This window comes from Somniosus microcephalus, chromosome 10, assembly GCF_052327205.1.
Source record: "Somniosus microcephalus isolate GS21.2 chromosome 10, FLI_Smic_1.0, whole genome shotgun sequence".
NCBI lineage: Eukaryota > Metazoa > Chordata > Chondrichthyes > Squaliformes > Somniosidae > Somniosus > Somniosus microcephalus.
In genome coordinates this window covers 217,824,857-217,845,815 of record NC_140996.1, presented here as the reverse complement: position 1 = coordinate 217,845,815, position 20,959 = coordinate 217,824,857, and the positions used below count along the sequence as shown (strand labels likewise).

Genomic DNA, 20,959 nt, shown 5'->3' with positions numbered 1-20,959 from the left:
GAACTCCCTGCGTGTCTTCAAAATAATGTCAGGAGATCTTCAACATTCACCTGAACAGGCAGCCCGTGGCTTCGGTTGAGCGTTTTATCTACCAAAGGTAGGCGGTTCTGACACTGCCGCACTTCCTCAGTCCTGCACTGGAATGCCAGTCCAGATTAAGAGCTCAAGTCTTGGAAACTCACAACCTCCTGACTCAGCGATGAGAGTGTTACCAACTGAGCCAAGCTGACACGCAAGCTTGGATTTTCCTATTGGGTGTAAGCTTGACTGGAAGTGGCATGATGTGTGTTTCATGTGCACCGTACCTGTAATGCGCTGATCCCCTACAAATTTCTGAATGCTTCCACCAGCTCTTTTTTTTTATTCGTTTGTCGGATGTGTGCGTCGCTGGGAAGGCCAGCATTTATTGCCCATCCCTAAATGTCCTTGAGAAGGTGGTGGTGAGCCGTCTTCTTGAACCGCTGCAGTCCGTGTGGTGAAGGCACTCGCACAGTGCTGTTAGGGAGGGAGTTCCAGGATTTTGACCCAGCGACGATGAAGGATCGGCGATATATTTCTCAGTCAGGATGGTGTGTGACTTGGAGGGGAACTTGTAGGTGGTGATGTTCCGATGCGTCTGCTGCCCTTGTCCTTCTAAGTGGTAGAGGTCGCAGGTTTGGAAGGTGCTGCCGAAGAAGCCTTGGCGAGTTGCTGCAGTGCATCTTGTAGATGGTACACACTGCAGCCACGGTACGCCGGTGGTGGAGGGAGTGAATGTTTAAGGTGGTGGATGGGGTGCCAATCAAGCAGGCTGCTTTTTCCTGGATGGTGTCGAGCTTCGAGTGTTGGAGCTGCACTCATCCAGGCAAGTGGAGAGTATTCCATCACGCTACTTGTGCCTTGTAGATGGTGGAAAGGCTTTGGGGAGTCAGGAGGTGAGACACTCGCCGCAGAATACCTAGCCTCTGACTTGTTCGTGTTGCCACAGTATTTATGTGACTGGTCAGTTAGGTTTCTGGTCAGTGTTGACCACCAGGATGTTGATGGTGGGGGATTCGGCGATGGTAATGCTGTTGAATGTCAAGGGGCGGTGGTTAGACTCTTACTTTTTGGAGATAGTCATTGCCTGGCACTTGTGTGGCGCGAATGTTACCTGCCACTTATCAGCTCAAGCCTGAACTTCGCCCAGGCCTTGTTGCTTGCCGTACGTTGTTGCAGGTCTTGTTGCTTGACAATGGCCGTACAGGTGTTTGAAAGCTAGCAGGCCCAGGCTGCCCATGATTCAGCTGCTGAGAGGCAAAGGCTGCCTCAAATCCAAGAGATATGTATTTGTGTACAAACGGCAGCCAGCCACTTCAGATACTCCCGTCAGTGAGGGTAATACCTAAACGAAGCAGCAGATGAGGATTAAGAGCACGTATGTTACACACTTACAACAAGGGGAAGCTCTGTGGAAGTAAAACATGGATACTCATGAATGACATGGTGGTAAAGAAAAATATGGTTGATGTATGCCGTATTCTTGCCAAGATTTGCCAGCATATATCATCCAGGACCATGAATGGGAAATTTGAGAGTTGTAAGGACATTGGAGCTGAAGTTGTATTTGGAGGGCTAGGGAAGGAGGTAGACTTTGCCAGCGGGGTAGACAGCTGTACGCAAATTGGAGTAGCTTTTTGAGTGTGAGTGAGTTGCTCAGCAATTTCCTGGCCAGCATTTTATCATCTCTAGGAATGCCAGCCAGCAATATTGTTTTAACAGAATCTAACAACCATTGTTCGCTGTTAGCTGCGCTTTGTTCTGAGTGGCCTGTTTCTTTACTGCGTGGTCCCTTTAAATTTCTGCACCTGCGCGGTATTTGCAATGGAAAAGCCGGTAAGCGGCCTGCGCGGGACCTTTGCCATTACTGTGCGGCCGCGCAGCTTGGAGGGAACATTCCTAACAACTCGACTGAGCGCGAGTGCAGTACACCAGGTTCAGAGGCAGCGTGACTGGCCGTTGGGTGTCTCATCGATGCCCGGGTGAAGCTGACAGAGCTGAAAGCCAGAAGAGGAGGGTGTACAACTTTGTGAAGTGGGGGGAACGTAAGCGGTGCCTGTGGGCTTGTGTGGGATAATCTGACCTGGAAAAATGGAGACTGAGAGCAAGAGTCCAGGAAATACTTAAGTTCTAACGGTAGAGACAACTAGAACAATGAAGTGAGACACTCGGAGCAAGAGGAAAGAAGATGGACCTTCAGAGCAGGAATAAGATTGTAGAAATGTCTTTACTAGTGAAGTAGAAGAAGCTGCCTGACTTAGGTTAAGACTGGGAAATGTTAGTGTTGAGAGGGACCTGGGGGTCCTTGTACAGAATCACTGAAAGTTAACATTGAAGTACAGCAAACAATTAGGAAAGCAAAATGTATGTTAGCCTTTATTACAGAAGGATTGGAGTATAAGAGTAAAGGGCCTAGAAATTCGGTTGGTTGCGCCAGGGATTAGCGCCTAAAGAGGGCAATAACTGGGGCGATAGCCAAATTCCGGTGGGGCGCAAGGCGTTTAGCGCCTCGCCCCATATTGAGTATGCATTTAGCGCCGGCGCTAACGCTTAGCGTCCGCTCATGGGCGCAGGCTAATTATGATGTCATCTGAGTGTGCAACGCCTTTTCGGCGCCCCAGACGGGAAATTCAGTGGCGCCCCCCTCCGTAGCGCCTGGCGCTATTAGTGACAGTTTTCCTGGGCCTTACCCAGTCACTTTCGGGCTGGAGGAGCATTATTTAAAGGGGACTGGTGTGGTTTAGAAACGGCACACATTTCTGGTGCACAACTTCCTCGAGAGCTACAAAGAGTTGCTGACCTGCACACTGAGAGCCATTTGACCACTGGGCCCACGCTGGCAGAGGAACAGCAGCCTTCTGACCATCGCCTTGCTGTTGGTGAGCCTTGACAACGGGGAACCTTCCTGTGGGCACTTATTATGGGGCCTGCATTGGAGGGGAACATCCTGCTGCTGAATCATCTGGAAAGGGCACTGAGACGCTGGGAGAGGGGGGCGGGCATGGCCAGACGGAGGAGGGCCAACAGACGTCGTCACAGCAGACCTTACGCTGGCAGGGTTTTCTGACAGCAGTTTTCCTACATGAACATGCCGGAGGAGCAGTGTGTCAGAAGGCTGCGATTTAGAAAGGAGGTGGTGACTGAGCTGTACCAGCTGCTTCAGCCAGATCTGCAACCGGTCTGATACCCCCAAGCCTGTGAAGGGCAAGATGCATGTAAATAGCAGGCATGGCCATTGTAAATGAAGAAAGTGTTTCATTACACAAAATGTGGTTCCTTCAAACATGAGAAAGCTATGGCAACAGAAAGCAAAACTAATACACTGACACATAACTGCCTCTCACACCCGGGAGACTGTCCAAAACATAAATCACATTCCGACCATCTTCCTTGGCCTTGATTCCACTGCGCCAACCAAAGCATCCAATGCCCCATCAGTGAGGCATTCCGCCCTCTGCCTCACCCTTTCCATTTCTTGCTAGGCTGGTGCGCCACAGGTAGGCTCCCACCGCTTTGAAGGCCTACAAGGCAGTGAGTGTGTCTGGTGATGCCAATTGACCTGCCCCTTTAAGAGCTGGCCGGCGCCAGTGTGTCTCAGGGAAAGTGATTATTGAAAGCACCTGCGCTGCGCCCCGCCGCAGCGATATTGGGTAGCGCCTCCGCGTTAGCGCCTTAAGAGTCGCGTGCAGCACCTGATTTACCGCCGCAAACACCATCAGGGGCGCAACGACCCAATATCGCGCCAGGTGGCGCTAAGTCGCAGCTGGCGGTACTCTTAGCGCTTCGCCAGATCTAACGCCCCAAACGGGGCTATACCGAATTTCTAGGCCAAGAAGTCTTACTACAATTATATAGGACCTTAGTGTGACTCTACCTGAAGTATTGTGTACAGTTTTGGTCTCCTTACCTAAGGATGGATATACTTGCCTTTGAGGGAGTGCAGCAAAGGTTCACCAGACTAGTTCCTGGGATGGGGGGATTGTCCTATGAGGAGAGATTGAGATGACAAGGCCTATATTCACGAGAATTTAGTAGAATGATCTCGTTGAAACATACAAAATCCTTATCGGGCTTGACAGAGCCAAGGATTGTGAATCTTTGGAATTCTCTACCCCAGAGGGCTGTGGATGCTGAGTCGTTGAGTATATACAAGACAGAGAGCGATAGATTTTGGGATATTAAGGGAATCAAGGGATATGGGAATAGTGCAGGAAATTGGAGATGAGGTAGATCATCAGCCATGATCTTATTGAATGGTGGAGCAGGCTCGAAGGGCTGAATGGTCTACTCCTGCTCCTATTTCTTATGTTCTTATGTTAACTTGATAATGAAAGTTTTAGTTTGCTAATCTACCTCACTTTAGATTACACTTCTATCCATGACATAGCTATCTCATTTACATCAAAACCTGCAGCTTAGCTTGACATCTTAAACTGGCAAGAAGTCCATTAGCTTTTCCATGCAATTTGTAATATTCCGGTCTTTTCAGATTTGATACAATAAATTGCAACAATAGTTTTCACTGTGGACAGTACAGAAGCAAGAGTTCTTGATGCAATGGTAGTACTCTTGCCTCTGAGTCAGAAGATCCTGCGTTCAAGCCTCACTCCAGGACTTGACCGCAAGGCTCTACAGATGGTGGTGAAAGCTGCACAACATACTATAGGAATTAAACTACCTGCTGTGCAGGATATCTACCCTGAGAGGTGCCGGGGGAAGGCCCTGAGAACCATCAAAGACGTGAGCCACCCCAGCCACAACCTCTTCGCCCTGCTCCCGTCCGGTAAGAGATACCGAAGTATATGGTCTCTTGCCAGCAGGTTTCGAAACAGCTTCTACCCCCAGGCCATAAGACTCATGAACGAATAATTTATTATGATTTAGTACTGCTGTCTTATTTATTATTACTGTATTTCTATTAGTATTTTTATCATTGCTATGCCATATTTATTCCAATGTTGGGAGGACTCGTAAAAAATCAACATTTCATTGTGCAGTACATATGTCTGCTGCATATATGACAAATAAAATTGAATTGAATTGAATTGAGCACATAATCTGGAGAGATACTTCAGTATAATATTGAGAGTGCTGCATTGTCAAAGGTGCCATCTTTCTGATGAGATGTTAAACTGCCTGTTCAGGTGGATGTAAAATATCCAATGGCCCATATTGAAGAGCTGTGTCATGTCCAACGTTTATCCCATTACCAATACCAGCAAAAACACTAATACAAAAGCAAAATACTGCGGATGCTGGAAACCTGAAATAAAAACAGAAAATACTGGAAATACTCAGCAGGTCAGGCAGCATCTGTGGAGAGAGAAACCGAGTTAACTTTTTAAGCAAGTACAGAGGCAGGGAGGGGAGGAAAGAACAAAAGGGAAGGTCTGTGATAGGGTGAAAGGCAGGAGAGATTAAATGACAAAAGGGATGATGGTGCAAGGCAGAAGGAGATGGTGATGCCTCTACACTTGCTTAAAAATCTGTTATATCTCTAACTTTTTCCAGTTTTGATGAAAGGTCATTGACCTGAAACGTTGACTCTGATTCTCCCTCCACAGATGTTGCCTGACCTGCTGAGTATTTCCAGCATTTTCTGCTTTTAAACCAGCAAAAACAGATTAGCTGGTCATTTATCTCATTGCTGTTTGCGGGACCTTGCTATGTGCTAATTAGCTGCTGCATTCGCTTACATTGGCCCAGAAATTCGGGTCGGGGGCTTCCCGCGGGTGCAAGCCCCCGACCTGCACTTACCTTGCGCGCCGGCCGTTGAGCTGTAGGGCCAGCGTGGGATTCCGATCCGGGGCCTGGTCCAACTGCCGGCGCGCAGTGCTTGCGTATCCCAGGGGCGCAGTTAGTTCGATGCGTCCCCTGGGATCACGTGGGCCATGGGCAGCCAATCGGAGCAGGGAATGCTCCATTCATAAGTCTGACAAGAAGTGCTGTCAAGACTTATAAATACTACGGCCCCAAAATAGCACTAAACCTTCAAATACATTTTTTTTTAAATCACATTTTTAAAATAAACTATAAATTACATTAAATAACTTTTAAACAATAATTTAAATTTTTGAAAACATTAATTTTATATTCTAACGGGGCTAAAAATAAACTTACCTTGCTTTAAAGTATTTAAAATAATAAACCTGTGGAAAAAATGTTTTAATTTTAATTAATTCACCACTTACCTTGTAAAAAGCAGGACTTACGCCTGCTTTTTACATTTCTAAATCCTGCAGGCTTACGATCCCGGAGAAACCTGTTTATAAAAAAAAAACGAAGTTTGATGCGCACGCGCAGCCTCCCCCCGCGCACGTGTTCGGCCTCTGAACCTCTTCGTTCAGAGGAACGGATGTGCCCATTTCCCGCGCACGCGCAGTGCATGCAGGAAACCGGCACTTCCATCGGGCCCACGGGTGAGTATCCAGCGCGTACTCACCCGTGGAGACCCGAATTTCTGGGCCATTATACTACAAAACTACTTAATTGGCTGTGAATGTCCTGAGAATGTAAAAGGTGCTATATAAATGTAAGTCCTTTTCATTTCATTTTTTATACTGTTAATATTATGAAGCATTTGTTAATAAGACATCTCATGTCTTGGATGTATCTGAAAAGCATTGGATTCCGTCAGGTCAAGTTGTGTCTGGTATTACAGAAACAAATGGCAGGAGACCATTTGGCTCTAAACCAGTGAGTTTACCAGAACATGAACTGGAGATATTTATTCTTAAGTCCATCCCGCTGTCTTTTCCCCCATAGCCTTTCATATTCGTTCTTTTTTTTTTTGCCAAAATGGTATCCCATTCTCTCTTCATGGACATAAGGAGGAGATAGAAAGGCCAGGCATTGAAGGAAAAAATAATAAGCTGGGGTTTCTGTTCAACTTCTGAGCTTACTACAGAATAACTGGATATTGGGCAGGGAAAGGCCCATTCCAGTCAGAGAGAGTGACGATTCGCCTACACAACTGGTCTGAGAGATCGAATTTGAGAAGAAATATTTGGAGCCCAATGTTGTGGAGCTTCCAGTTATTCCATTAAAAAAAAAATTCTTTTTCTTTTAATATTTTAATGTTCCTACATTACAACAGTGACTGCAGTTCAAATGTACTTCATTGGCTGTAAAGCACTTTTGGGATGTCCTGAGGTCGTGAAAGGCGCTATATAAATGCAAGTCTTTTTTTATGGCAGGTGGTGATTTTGATGATTCTGATCTTCAAGATGTTGTCGATAGCGATTATAAACCTGACAAGACCAAATCTAAAGGTAACCCTTTACTTCAGTCTGTATTTGTATATTCACATGACTGCAAAGGAACCAAGCTGCACATCGTAGCATACGATTGAATAAATGGTGTATCAATAGTAAAAATACTGCGGATGCTGGAAATCTGAAATAACAGCAGAAAATGCTGGAAACACTCAGCAGGTCAGGCAGCATCGAGGAGAGAGAAACAGAGTCAACGGGGCGAAGGGTCCCCGACTCGAAACGTTAACTCTGTTTCTCTCTCCTCGATGCTGCCTGACCTGCTGAGTGTTTTCAGCATTTCCTTTTGTTATTATTGAATAAATGGTAATGAGTACTGCCAGAAATGATTCCAATTTAAAAGCCATCCTTATTAAGGTACACTAGTATGACAGACATTCGCTACACAGTAAATCCTTAGGCAATTAATCTCGGTCACATCACTTGGTTTTTTGGCAGAGAGGTTCTCGATGAAGACCAACAGAGTTGGTGGGTGAGCTAGCACTGGCTGGTGGCAGCGAACCAACCAGTAAAGGTGAACGCAAAAGACTGAAAATGCAGGAATTCTGAAATAAAAACAGAAAATGTTGGTAATATATAGTCGGCCCATCAACACCTGAAAAGAGCAAACGTATTAATGTTTGATTCACTGCCCAATCTCTTCTAGAATGCCAACCCAGAAGAAGCCTGTTAACCAGCATTGGTTCTCTTCTCTTCTCCTTGTTTGTGACTCCTTGTCTATCAAAGCCCATTATGTGAATGGTAGCACAGTGGTTATGTCACGAGACTAGTAACCCTAGAGGTCCTGGACTAATGATTCAGAGACATGAGTTCAGATCCTACCATTGCCCCCTGGGGAATTTAAATTCACTTATTTAATTAAATCTGGAATTGTCGTAAAAACCCATCTAGTTCACTAAGGTCCTTTTAGGGAAGGAAATCTGCCGTCCTTACCCGGCCTGGCCTATATGTGACTCCAGACCCACAGCAATGTGGTTGACTCTTAACTGCCCTCTGAAATGGCCTAGCAAGCCACTCAGTTGTCAACATGGCAGTTCACCATCACCTTCTCGAGCAATTTGGAATGGGCAGTAAATGCTGGCCATGCCGGCGACGCCCACATCCCGTGAATGACTAAAAAAAACTGCATCTTTGCCTTGGCACTTAGCTTACCTAAGTCTTGATTCTTTGTTCTTTCCTCCCCTCTTCATTTTTTCAGTCCATTAAAGGGGCTGCCTTATTTCCCAGCTTTGATTTCAGAAGAAGTGTCTGCCCCAAATCGCTAATCCATCGTTTCCCGGTTCAGATGCTAATAGACCTATATATTTCCAACACTTTATTCCCTCGAGTTTAGATGGTTGAGGGGTGATGTGGTCGAGGTGTTTAAAATTGTAAAGCGACTCAATAGGAGAGATACAGAGGAACTAATTCCTCCAGTGAGGAACCAATAACAATCTTAAAGTTAGAGCTCGGCCATTTAGAGCGAAACCAGTCAATACTTTTTCCACACAAAGTGTAGTGGAAATGTGGAACTCTCTCCCCAAGACTGAGATTGATATATAAGAAAATAAGAAATAAGAGCAGGAGTAGGCCATTTGGCCCTTCGAGCCTGCTCTGCCATTCAATGAGATCATAGCTGATCTTCTGCCTCAATTCCATTCACCGGCCTTATCGCCATATCCCTTGATATTTTTGCTAGGCAAGGGTATCAAGGGACATGGAGCAAAGGCGGGTAAAAGGGATTGAAATGTAGATCGGCCATGATCTAATTGAATGGCGGAGCAGACTCGGGGGGGGGGGGGGGTGGCTGAATGGCCTACCGCTGTTCCAATGCTTCTATGTTCCTGCATACAGCATTTGATGTATTTTGTAATATTTATCTCCACCAGTTGGATGTTTATAGCTTGCTACTATCGTAGCGTTCTTTGCTGCCGATGTATATTGATTGTATTCTGCCTTGTATGTAATGCAGTATTAGGTAGCATCTCAAACAGCAGTATGTTAATCAACCTCTTTAATATCTTTTCAGGCCAGGCGTCGGACCCTCCTACAGCGATTGACCTCATCCATGACCTGGTGATGGCTTTAATAAATGGAACATCTGAACAAGTGAAGAGGTTGTACTTCAGTTTTCTGGGTAAGATTATTGCCTTGCCTGCCAGTGTGCCGCATCATGGAATAGAGCTGTTGCTAGTTGGACATATTGTCCACATGCTTCTTGAGCCCACGGGCTGGCTGTTGCCTTTTGTTCAACTGCTAACAAATAATTTACAAGTCGAGTCAATGGTTGGAGTTTAATTAATCCCTGGGAAAGGTTTGGAGAGGGGAGAAGTGTAGGAACATAGGAACAGGAGGAGGCCATTCAGCCCCTCGAGCCTGTTGCGCCATTCAATGAGATCACGGCTGATCTGTGACCTAACTCCATATTACCGCCTTTGGCCCATATCCCTTCATACCTTTGGTTAAAAAAAGCTATCAATCTCCAATTTAAAATTAACAATTGATTTAGCAGATCTAGTTTGCGGAAGAGAGTTCTAAACTTCTACCACCCTTTGTGTGTAGAAGTGTTTCCTAATTTCACTCCTGAAAGGGCTGGCTTTAATTTTTAGGTTATGACCCCTAGACCTAGAATCCCCAACTAGTGGAAATAGTTTCTCTCTATCTACCCTATCTGTCCCCCTTAATATCCTGAAAACTTTGATCAGATCACCTCTTAACCTTCTAAATTCTAGGGAATACAACCCTAATTTGTGTAATCTCTCCTCGTAACTTAACCCCTGAAGGAGGACTGTGGAACAAAACCTGGTGTACTGTTTTGGTTTGTCCGTTCCCCATCCCTTTCATGAAGCTCCCCAGGGAAAGGTTCGCCATGTCCACTGACGTAATAAAACTCACTACGCACTTGGTTTGAGTATAAAGCAAGGCTTTAATCAACTTGTTTCAGAACATGGAGATCTAGTTGTACTTCACTAGTTCCTTGTCTTACAAAATGTCCCTGGGCAAGCTGGACCCACGCCCGAGTATTTATACTCCTTGGGACGGCGCCACCAGCTGGCCATCCAGCGTTATTTCATGAGTAGTTTCTTTATGATGATGAGATTTATAACATCCACGTCATAAGTCGCTGTTTTTGGGGACTAAAAACATAACGCAACTCGGGAGCACTCTACGAGTCTTTCATACACAGTCACGTTTTGGTATCCATCCGCTTTGATTACAGAGCAGCTCTTAACCGTAGAAGAGGAAGTCACTTTCAACTGGCTTTGTAAGCATCTTAAAAGATCCTGGGATAGATTGTTGTCTTCAGGGGGCCTGGGCATCAACAACAAGTTGCATTCATATAGCGCCTTTAATGTAGTAAAACGTCCCAGGGCACTTCACAGGAGCTTTATCAAACAAAATTCGTGATTAAGCATCATTTGGGCAAAGTGCAGAAAGGAAAATCTGGCAGGGAGGATCCTCTTCCAGAATCTCCCAGTTTTTCTTCCATTAGTTTGAATGGAAGGAAAATCCGTCGGGTTCTGTTGCTGGTATCCAGTCCGCCCCACCAGATTTTCCTTTCTCCGCATCATCCATCCAGGTGATGCTTAATGCCCAGGCAGTAAAGACGAAAACCTACGCCACTGTGACTGAACCAGAGCAACTAAAACCCGTATCATTACAGAGTAGAGTAAAGAATACACTTCTAATAGAATCGTAAAATGATACAGCGCAGAAGGAGGCCATTCAGCCCATTGTGCCTGTGCCAGCTCTTTGGTAGAGCTATCCAATTAATCCAACTCCCCTGCTCTCTCCCCATAGCCCTGTTTTTAAAAAAAAAAAAAAAAAAAAATGTTTCCTTCAAGTATTTAAGACTTCTTGATTAGGTTTTTGTATATGGAGCTGCTGCGAATGAACCTGACCCAGATCTGTTCTGTAACTGGTAGATAAATGGAAAATAAAATTTACTGCTGATCTATGCAAACTGTTGCGTATTGGAAGAACGAATGCGCAACGCGGGCTTGTAATGAAGTGTCAAGACAGCATGGGGGAAGCAAAGAAAGCAAATCAAATGTTCAGGTACAGAGCCAGATCCATGAGATATAAGTATGGAGAGGTTACGCTGAGATTATTATAATGCACTGGTCAAACCTCACTTGAAGGACTCGGTACAGTTTTGGTCAATCTGCTTCGCAAGGGATATCGGTACATTGGAAAGGGTGCAGGAAAGAGCAAAAAGAATTGTCCGAAGTATAAAGGTGATTAGGACAATCGAAAGTTGATTTCATTCAAGGTTCTGACGATGAAGAGAGTGGTGAACCTGTGGAATTCTCTACCACAGAAGGCAGTGGAGGCCAATTCATTAAATATATTCAAGAAGGAGTTAGATATATTTCTTAAGGCTAAAGGGATCAAGGGATATGGGGAGAAGGCAGGGACAGGGTACTGAATTTAGATGATCAGCCATGATCTCATTAAATGGTGGAGCAGGCTTGAGGGGCTGAATGGCCTACTCCTGCTCCTATCTTCTATGTTTGTATGAAGAAACAAAAATGAATTTTTAAAAAATCAAGTGTAATACCCACTGGAAATGTTATGTACGCTAAGTATGGTTATCAATCTTTAACTTAGACACTGTATTATCATTGTTATAAATCCCTGGGTTAAAGTTGCCCATGTGAAGGTACGGCAAGAACTTTTAAGGACACAATGTGACTAAGAGCAGACTTTCCATAATTCTGCACCAGTATCAACTGTTGCAGACAGTGAGGCTGCGCAGTCTCCAGGCAGAAACCCCAGGAGGAAGGGGTGGAGTTGGGTTTTTCGAGCGGGAAAAGCTGCAGAGAGCGACTGGAAGAGAAGAGGGCAGGAGCTCTGAAAAAGAGGGCTCAGGAGGCAAATGGCTGCCGCATCCCGTCCCGGGTTTCCAAACTCGGCCGCCGCCCTTCGTATTAGTAGCTCTGCATCCAGAACTGAAAGTGGGATTCAGTGATCGTGAAGAGAATTCAACGAAGGGGTTCGGAGTCGTAAGTCTTGCAGACATTATACATACCATGAGCTCCAACTTAAGCGCGCCAACGAAAGAGTGCACTCGAATTTGGACACAGGGACAGATTCTCCTTTGAATCCATGTAAATGGAGAATGTATGTTTATTATGTCTCGATTCATTCTATGCAAATGTCTAATTTAGTTCATTGACCTGTAATCATCTTATACTGTCTGACGTTAAAACTATAAAGTAAGATAATTAGAATTAAGCCATTGTAGTAGTGATCTCCTTACTGGACTATAGAATACTGTCTACAACAGAGACCACATCTCACATATATCTAGAGAACCGTGAAGGGGTTACACAAGAAACATGAATATGGTAAAGAGTGAATGCAGATACTGCATTAAGTACTACAAAATGTTGTGATATTAAGATGGAACATTGCAGGGAGAGGGTAACTGAGAAAAATCTTCTATGATGCAAAAATGAAATTTGTCTGAATATCCTGTCGAGCCAAAGAGGGAAAACATGCTCTCTTACTCATTAATTTATTTCTATTTATATTACCAGAAATGTTGACTGACCAGTACACTAACGCACAGGACCAGTGAGAGGATGTTCAGGGTATGTATTGAGTCACAAATGTAACAGGAGTTTCTCCCCATCAGGAACCCTTTCAGATTGAAAACGTTACAAAGAATTCTGATGAATCCCAATATCCTTTTTTGGTGTTTAAAAACAGGAAATGCTGGAAACGCTCAGCAGGTCAGGCAGCATCTGTGGAGAGAGAAACAGAGTCAGTGTTTCAGGCCAATGACCCTTCGTCAGAACTGGAAGGTGTTAAGAGATGTAACAGCTTTTAAGCAAGTGCAGAGCTAGGGAAAAAGAGGGACAGGAAAAGAACAAAAGGGAAGATCTGTGATAGGGTAGAGGGCAGCAGTGATTAAATGACAAAAGTGGTGATGGTGCGAGGCAAAAGGAGGTGATAATGAAACATAGAAACATAGAAGATAGGAGCAGGAGTAGGCCATTTGGCCCCTCGAGCCTGCTCTGCCATTCAGTGAGATCATGGCTGATCATCCAAACTCAGTACCCTGTCCCTGCTTTCTCCCCATATCCCTTGATCCCTTTAGCATTAAGAAATATATCGAACTCCTTCTTGAATATATTTAATGAATTGGCCTCAACTGCCTTTTGTGGTAGAGAATTCCACAGGTTCACCACTCTGGGTGAAGAAATTCCTCCTCATCTCAGTCCTAAATGGCTTACCCCTTATCCTTAGACTGTGACCCCTGGTTCTGGACTTCCCCGCCATCGGGAACATCCTTCCTGCATCTAGTCTGTCTAGTCCTGTTGGAATTTTATAAGTTTCAATGAGATCCCCTCTCATTCTTCTAAACTCCAGCGAATATAAGCCGAATCGACCCAATCTCTCTTCATACGTCATTCCTGCCATCCCAGGTATCAGTCTGTAAAGAAACATGTAAAGAAACTAAAGATGGGTCCAGAGGATGTGTAGATGGTTCTAGCTGAGGGCGAGAGAAACATGGAAAACCTGGCAAAGAGAAATAGGCTCCCGTGACGAGGGGATCTCATTGAAACTTATAAAATTCTAACAGGACTAGATGCAGGAAGGATGTTCCTGATGGCGGGGATTCCAGAACCAGGGGTCACAGTCTAAGGATAAGGGGTAAGTCATTTAGGACAGAGATGAGGAGTAATTTCTTCACCCAGAGAGTGGTGAACCTGTGGAATTCTCTACCACAGAAGGCAGTTGAGACCAATTCATTAAATATATTCAAGAAGGCAGCACGGTGCATAGTGGTTAGCACTGTTGCCTCACAGCGCCAGGGACCCGGGTTTGAATCCGGCCTCGGGCGACTGTCTGTGTGGAGTTTGCACATTCTCCCCGTGTTTGCGTGGGTTTTCTCCGGGTGCTCCGGTTTCCTCCCACAGTCCAAAGATGTGCGGGTTAGGTTGATTGGCTATGATAAATTGACCCTTAGTGTTAGGGGGATTAAATACATGGGGTTACGGGGATAGGGTGGGATATGTGTTGGTGTAGGGGTTACGGGGATCGGGTGGGATATGTGTCGGTGCAGGCTCGATGGGCCGAAATGGCCTCTATCTGCACTGTGGGGTTTCTGTGATTCTGTGAAGGAGTTAGATATATTTCTTAAGGCTAAAGGGATCAAGGGATATGGGGAGAAAGCAGGGACAGGGTACTGAATTTGGATGATCAGCCATGATCTCATTAAATGGCGGAGCAGGCTCAAGGGGCCGAATGGCCGACTCCTGCTCCTATCTTCTATGTTAATATGGCACCGAGTGTCGGAGGAAAAAATGAGAGCAGGAAAGGTCATCGACCTGAAACGTTAACTCTGTTTCTCTCTCCACAGATGTTGCCTGACCTGAGTATTTCCAGCATTTTCTGGTTTTATTTTACATTTCCAGCATTCACAGTATTTCTCTCTTTTTTTTCATTATTACTCTTTTTTTTGGTGCCTGTTCCCTTTCTGCTATTCCCTATGGAATCGTGCCTGGACTAATAATCCAGAGACGTGAGTTCAAATCCCACCACGGCAGCTGGGGAATTTAAATTCAGTTAATTAAATAAATCTGGAATAAAAAGCTAGTGTCAGTAATGGTGACCATGAAATTGTCATACAAACCCACCTGGTTCACTAATGTCCTTTAGGGAAGGAAATCTGCTGTCTTTACCCGGTCTGGCCTCTGTGACTCCAGACCCACAGACAATGTGGTTGACTCTTAACTGTCCTCTGAAATGGCCCAGCGAGCCACTCAGTTGTAACAAACTGCTGCGGCAAAGTCGGCACTGTGGGAGTACCTTCGACACGCGGACTGCAGCGGTTCAAGAAGGCGGCTCGCCACCACCACCTTCTCGAGGGCAATTAGGGATGAGCAATAAATGCCGGCCTTGCCAGCGACGCCCACACCCCGTGAACGAACACATAATGGGCCAGAAATTCCAGAACGGGGCTTGCAGCGCGTGCAAGCCCCGTATTTGCACTTACCCCGCGCTCCTGCCGATCAGCTTCTGGGACGCCTGAACTTGGAGAAATAGAAAGCACATTCCCGGGCAGCGTATGACGTCACGCCGCCCAGGAGTGCAGCCAGCGCGGACCCAGGAGCGTGCAGTGTAAGTGAGACACGCCCCTTGAGGTCTCAGTTTCACTGGACACGCCCCCAATGTTTCTGTCAAGCTGCTTTGCTTTTTTACATGCAAAGCAGCAGCTTAAATAGGTTTTTGGAAGCTTTTTCAAGATTTTGGTAACTTTTATAAACTTTTTAAAATGTTTACATTATTTTGAGTAATCTGAAGTAGTTTTAAAGAGAATTAAAGCAATTTAAAGACTTTTAAAAGCCCTAAAAGAATTTTTTAAATTCCATTTATTTATTTAGCAATGTCGTCGTCATACGTGTCTTCACACTGTTCCCTTTGGGGAACTGTATGAAGTGGTGGAAGGATTTATGGCCGTGATTAACGCTCATTCCGTGACCGTAACCATCTTTGAACCAGCCATTAGGGCGGTTAGTCCTATGGCGGGAGGGTTTTACGGGCTCCCACAAGCTATACAAGGAGGGGGGGCCACCCACACCCACGGACGCAAATATCCCACTGGATGTCAACCCAGAATTTAGAGCCGGAGCTCCGACTCCACTTGCCGGGACTGTCTGGAGCGGGGTTCGAAACCCTACCCTGATCTGGCCCAGCGGCGGGGATCCTACCGCTATGACAAAGGCCCAATCCGATTAGCAACGTGAAATGGCAGCATAGGGCTCCAGTCACGGGGAGGGAAAAGGCGCAGGAAACGTATGGGTGTCACCTTTTGTGCGGAGTGGGCCTTTTGCGTAGCAGTAAGCATCCCTGCCGCTGGGCCAGAAGGAGTAGGGTTTTGAACCCCACTCCAGACAGTCCCGGCAAGTGGAGTCGGAGCTCCAACTTTAAATTCTGGGTGGACATCCAGCGGGATACTTGCGTCCGTGGGTGTTGGTGGCCCCCCCCCCCCTCAGATGGGTTGTGGGAGCCCGTAAAACCCTCCCGCCATAGGACTAACCACCCTAATGGCTGGTTCAAAGATGGTTACGGTCACGGAATGAGCGTTAATCACGGCCATAAATCCTTCCACCACTTCATACAGTTCCCCAAAGGGAACAGTGTGAGGATACGTCCGATGATGACCTCTTGCGCAATGCACCTCCTTGGACCCTCAGTCGCAGATGCGAGGGGGCAAGTCGTGCAAGTGTTAAATTTTTTATTTTATTGACATGTAAAATGTTGGCCCAATAATTACCTTCCAAATGCGCTAGTACGGTCGGGGTACTTACGCATCTGGCCGGATGAAATGCCGGTTTTCAGCATGCACAGTGCATGTGGGGAAAACCGGCATTTCCTGTCCTCTGAACGAAGGGGTTCAGAGGCAGAACGCATGCGACTGCACATGCAGCGCGTGCGCAGTATAATTCGCCGCTTTCATTAATGCTTTCAGTGAGGTCCAGTCATTACAACTTACACATGAAAAAAGGCATGGGTACAGTTGCTACAGAGGCTGTGGAGGAAGATATTTCTTATCGTGGAGCTTCTGAAAGTATGTATGTCTGTATATATGCCTTTGCGTGTTATGTATATATTCCTTTACTTATGTGTATGAATGTATTATTTAATTATGACTTTCAGAGAAAGTAACTTATTGGAAAATCATAATTAAAAACATACATTCATAGTAAAGGAATATAAAACATACATACATATACGTAAAGGAATATATGTGGACATACATACAGAACTCATTCTCACATTCCATTCACACAGCCACAATTGCTCCTTCTACCTACCGTTCTGAAAACACTTTATATAAAAAAAAAAAAAATTTTAACTTTAAAACTTACTTAAAATTTCTTAAAATAACTTCCCTCCCTTTCCCAAACAAAAATATTGCATTTCAAAAGCTCCACGATAAAATATATCTTCCTCCGCAGCCAATGAACCACTTTACACTTGCTTTTTTTCAGTGTAACTTCTAAGGACTTAACCTCACGGATTTCATGAATGAAATCCACGAAGTTCACTGCGCAAGCGCTGCCTGTGCAGTCGCACGCGCTCGAGGTCTGGAAATGCCGGCGTTCCCCGCATGCGCTGTTCATGCTGAACGCCGGCATTTCCAACGGCCAGAAGCGTGAGTAAGCCGACCGTACTCACGCTTCTGGCCTGGAATTTCTGGCCCAATAATAGAAAAAATTCGATAGCTTGCCTACAACAGCAAACTGTCACTGACTTTGCATCTCAGAGGGGGAATCAAATCCGGATCGCACTCCTTTGTGGCGGTGTGTGCTGGTGTCTCGGCTGTTCTGACTGATGTTTCGATGTTGGGTAAATGCTGACGCTCTAAGGGAGGAAGTTGCGCCTGACCGTGCGATGCTGAAATCTAGTGAAAGTTCACAACTTGTACACTGCTGATTTTATTTCCACCGCACCCCCCGCCCCCAGTCTCCCTCTGAAGGCGCACCTGCATGCCCGCCACTCCCAATTCGATATTTTAGACTTGGAAGACTTTAGGTTCACTTTCAAAGGTAGACTGCAAAATGTCAAACTTTTTTTTTATGACATAGGAGGAGAAATTTCACAATCCTGCCTTCCCAGTCGAGGACCGCCCTCGCAGAGACTGTGAGACTGAGATGGGGCCGCAAATGTAGTTGTGGCTCCCCAGCTGGGGCACAGGATTAAGATCATAAGAACAAAAGAATTAGGAGCAGGAGTAGGCCATACGGCCCCTCGAACCTGCTCCGCCATTCACTAAGATCATGGCTGATCTTTGACCTCAACTCCACTTTCCCGCCCGCTCTCCATATCCCTTGATTCCCCTAGAGTCCAAAAATCTATCGATCTCAGCCTTGAATAGACTCAACAATGAAGCCTCCACAGCCCTCTGGGGTACAGAATTCCAAAGGTTCACAACCCTCTGAGGTGAAGAAATTCCTCCTCATCTCCGTCTTAAATGGACGACCCCTTATCCTGAGACTATGTCCCCTAGTTCTAGACTCTCCAGCCAGGGGGAAACAGCCTCTCAGTATCTACCCTGTCAATCCCCCTCAGAATCTTAGATGTTTCAATGAAATCACCTCTCATTCTTCTAAACTCCAGAGAGTATAGGCCCAGTCTACTCAATCTCTCATCCCAGGAATCAATCTAGTTGCAGAATTCCTCCAGGGATTGCAGGATTTGATCGGAATTTCAGGGATCAAACCCTGGCATGCTCTCGGTTCTCTGAAAATAAATGCTGAACAGTTTAATATTACGTAGCTATTCCTGCTCAACTTCCTCCTTGAGGGGTTTGTTTGGTATTAGAAAGAAAGACTTGCATTTATATAGCGCCTTTCACGACCTCAGGAGGTCCCAAAGCGCTTCAGGCCCAATGAAGTACTTTTGAAGTGTAGACACTGTTGTAATGTAGGAAACCTTATACATACTTTATAATACTCCTAATACACTACTGCAAGGACTGTGGTTACCAGCACAGCTACAGAACTGACATTTAAAAGAAATTTAATAATTCTTGGCTACACATTAACGTTAACAGTCGGCACATGCTTGATGAGCAAATGAGGTCAAAGTAGCAGATCAGAAGACCTGGAGCTAGTGACAGAACGGACATGCAAGTCTATACCGTCCATAACAAGCCACCCACAGCAGGCAGGCAGCCAGCCATTCAACACAGCAGCGACTGCAGCCAACCCGAGCAGCCAGCTAGAAAGAAAGAAAGAAATGTCGTCTTATTTCCTCAACCGAGGATTCCCCTCCACCGTGGTTGACAGAGCCCTCGACCGTGTCCGTTCCCATTTCCCGCACTTCTGCTCTCAACCCTTCCCCTCCCTCCCAGAACCACGATAGGGTTCCCCTTGTCCTCCCCTTCCATCCCACCAGCTTTCACGTTCAATGGATCCTGTCAGCCGTGGCTCAGTGGGTAGCACCCTCGCCTCTGAATCAGAAGGTTGTGGGTTCAAGTCACACTCCAGAGACTTGAGCACAAAAATCTAGGCTGACACTCCAGTGCAGTGCTGAGGGAGTGCTGCACTGTCGGAGGTGCTGTCTTTCAGTTGAGACGTTAAACCGAGGCCCCATCTGCCCTCTCAGGTGAATGTAAAAGATCCTATGACACTATTTCAAAGCAGAGCAAGGAAATTATCCCAGGTGTCCTGGTCAATAGGGTCCTAAACCTGAACAAAGCAAACTACGTAGGTATCAGAGGCGAGTTGGCTGAGGTAGGTTGGGAAACTTGATTAAAAGACATGACAGTAGAAAAGCAATGGCAAACATTTAAATAAATAATTCAAGTTCGCAGCGAATATACATTCCCTTAAGAAATAAAAACACCACAGAAAAAATGGTCCAACTGTAGCTAACGAGAAATTAAAGATAGTATTAGATTAAAGGAAGAGGCTTATAATGTTGCCAAAATGAGCATTGGGAAGATTTTAGAATTCAGCAAAGGAGGACCAAGAAATTGATAAAGAAAGGAAAAATAGAATGAGTAAATTAACGATAATCATAGAAACAGATTGTAAAAGCTTCTATAGGTATGTAAAAAGGAAATGATTAGTAAAAGTAAACGTGGGTCCCTTGCAGGCTGAGACAGGAGAAATTATAATGTCGAATAAGGAAATGGCAAAGAAATTAAACAAATACTTTGGGCTCGAATTTCCAAGCCCCGTGGAGGTGGGTTTGGAGGTGGGAGTGGTGGAAAAATTGCAGAATCGGGGGGCAGGAACCCAACCTGCCTCCGTGCCAATGTCCCAGGAGGCGGGTATCCGACTTGTGCTGGGAACCGCCTCCCCGAGGCGGGAAGGGGATTAGTGCCAGTTAACTGCCTGTTAACAGGCAGTTAACAGGCAGTTTTTTGCCTAATCCCTATTTTTAGCCCTGAAGTGTGGGCTTCCCAACGGCTCCGAACCACGCCAAGTTAGCGAGGCGGACCGTCGGTCTAAAGGGGTTGGAGGGATCGAGATGTCCGTTGTGCAGGTGAGTGATGGGTGCATGTGTACAGAGGGAAGTGTGTGAGGTAAGTCAAGTGTTTTAAAAAGTTTTACTTACCTTTACTTTCTCCTGCAGGCTTCCTTCCTTCAGTTCTCGGGAGTCCCTCAGTTCACCGGCACAGAAAGCAGAATGGCCGCTGAACTGTCAAAAGCTGCAGCATTCTGCTTTCTGGTCTGGAGTGATCTCTAACTGAGCCTGAGTAGAAGGACTCAAGTTAGAAGACAGATTGTCAGTGTTTGACAGCTTCACAGAGCTGTCAAACGCTGATTTTTCATCTGTCAAAAGCCCTTGACAGATGAAATGTCAATCGCTGACGTCACCAGTAACCAGGTGTCCCTTAATTGGCCTGCTGAGCCCGCTGGGCGGGCTTAACAAGGTCAATCAAGGGAAAATAGCGTGGGTTGGCCACAAGTCGATGGAGGTGGGCCTACAACCCAAAAAGTGGGAGTCCCGCCTCCATCACGTCCCCATTGATAAATTCGAGCTCTTTGTGTCTGTCTTCGCAGAAGAGGTTATTGAACAAAATTAGGGCTCATGGGATTGGGGGTAATATACTAGCATGGATTGCGGATTGGTTAACGGACAGAAAGTAGGAATAAATGGGTCATTTTCGGGTTGGCAGGCTGTAATTAGTGGGGTACTGCAAGGATCAGTGCTTGGGCCTC

At 45.7% G+C, this 20,959-nt stretch overlaps 1 protein-coding gene across 3 annotated transcripts in view; it reads left to right on the top strand.

Moving 5' to 3' along the window:
- LOC147112102 (uncharacterized) overlaps positions 1-20,959 on the top strand; it is a 77,925-nt gene that overhangs the window by 51,660 nt on the left and 5,306 nt on the right. The window contains exons 8-11 of one of the 3 annotated variants that reach the window (XR_015079818.1): positions 7,215-7,289; positions 9,298-9,405; positions 11,996-12,274; positions 12,812-12,865. Coding sequence is in view for 1 of the 3 variants with exons in the window: in XM_085999617.1 (XP_085855743.1) it covers positions 7,215-7,289; positions 9,298-9,405; positions 12,812-12,852 (224 nt within the window). In the remaining 2 variants the exon portion in view is untranslated. The remainder of the gene's footprint in view (positions 1-7,214; positions 7,290-9,297; positions 9,406-11,995; positions 12,275-12,811; positions 12,866-20,959) is intronic. The other 2 variants (XR_015079819.1, XM_085999617.1) reach the window with 2 other exon arrangements.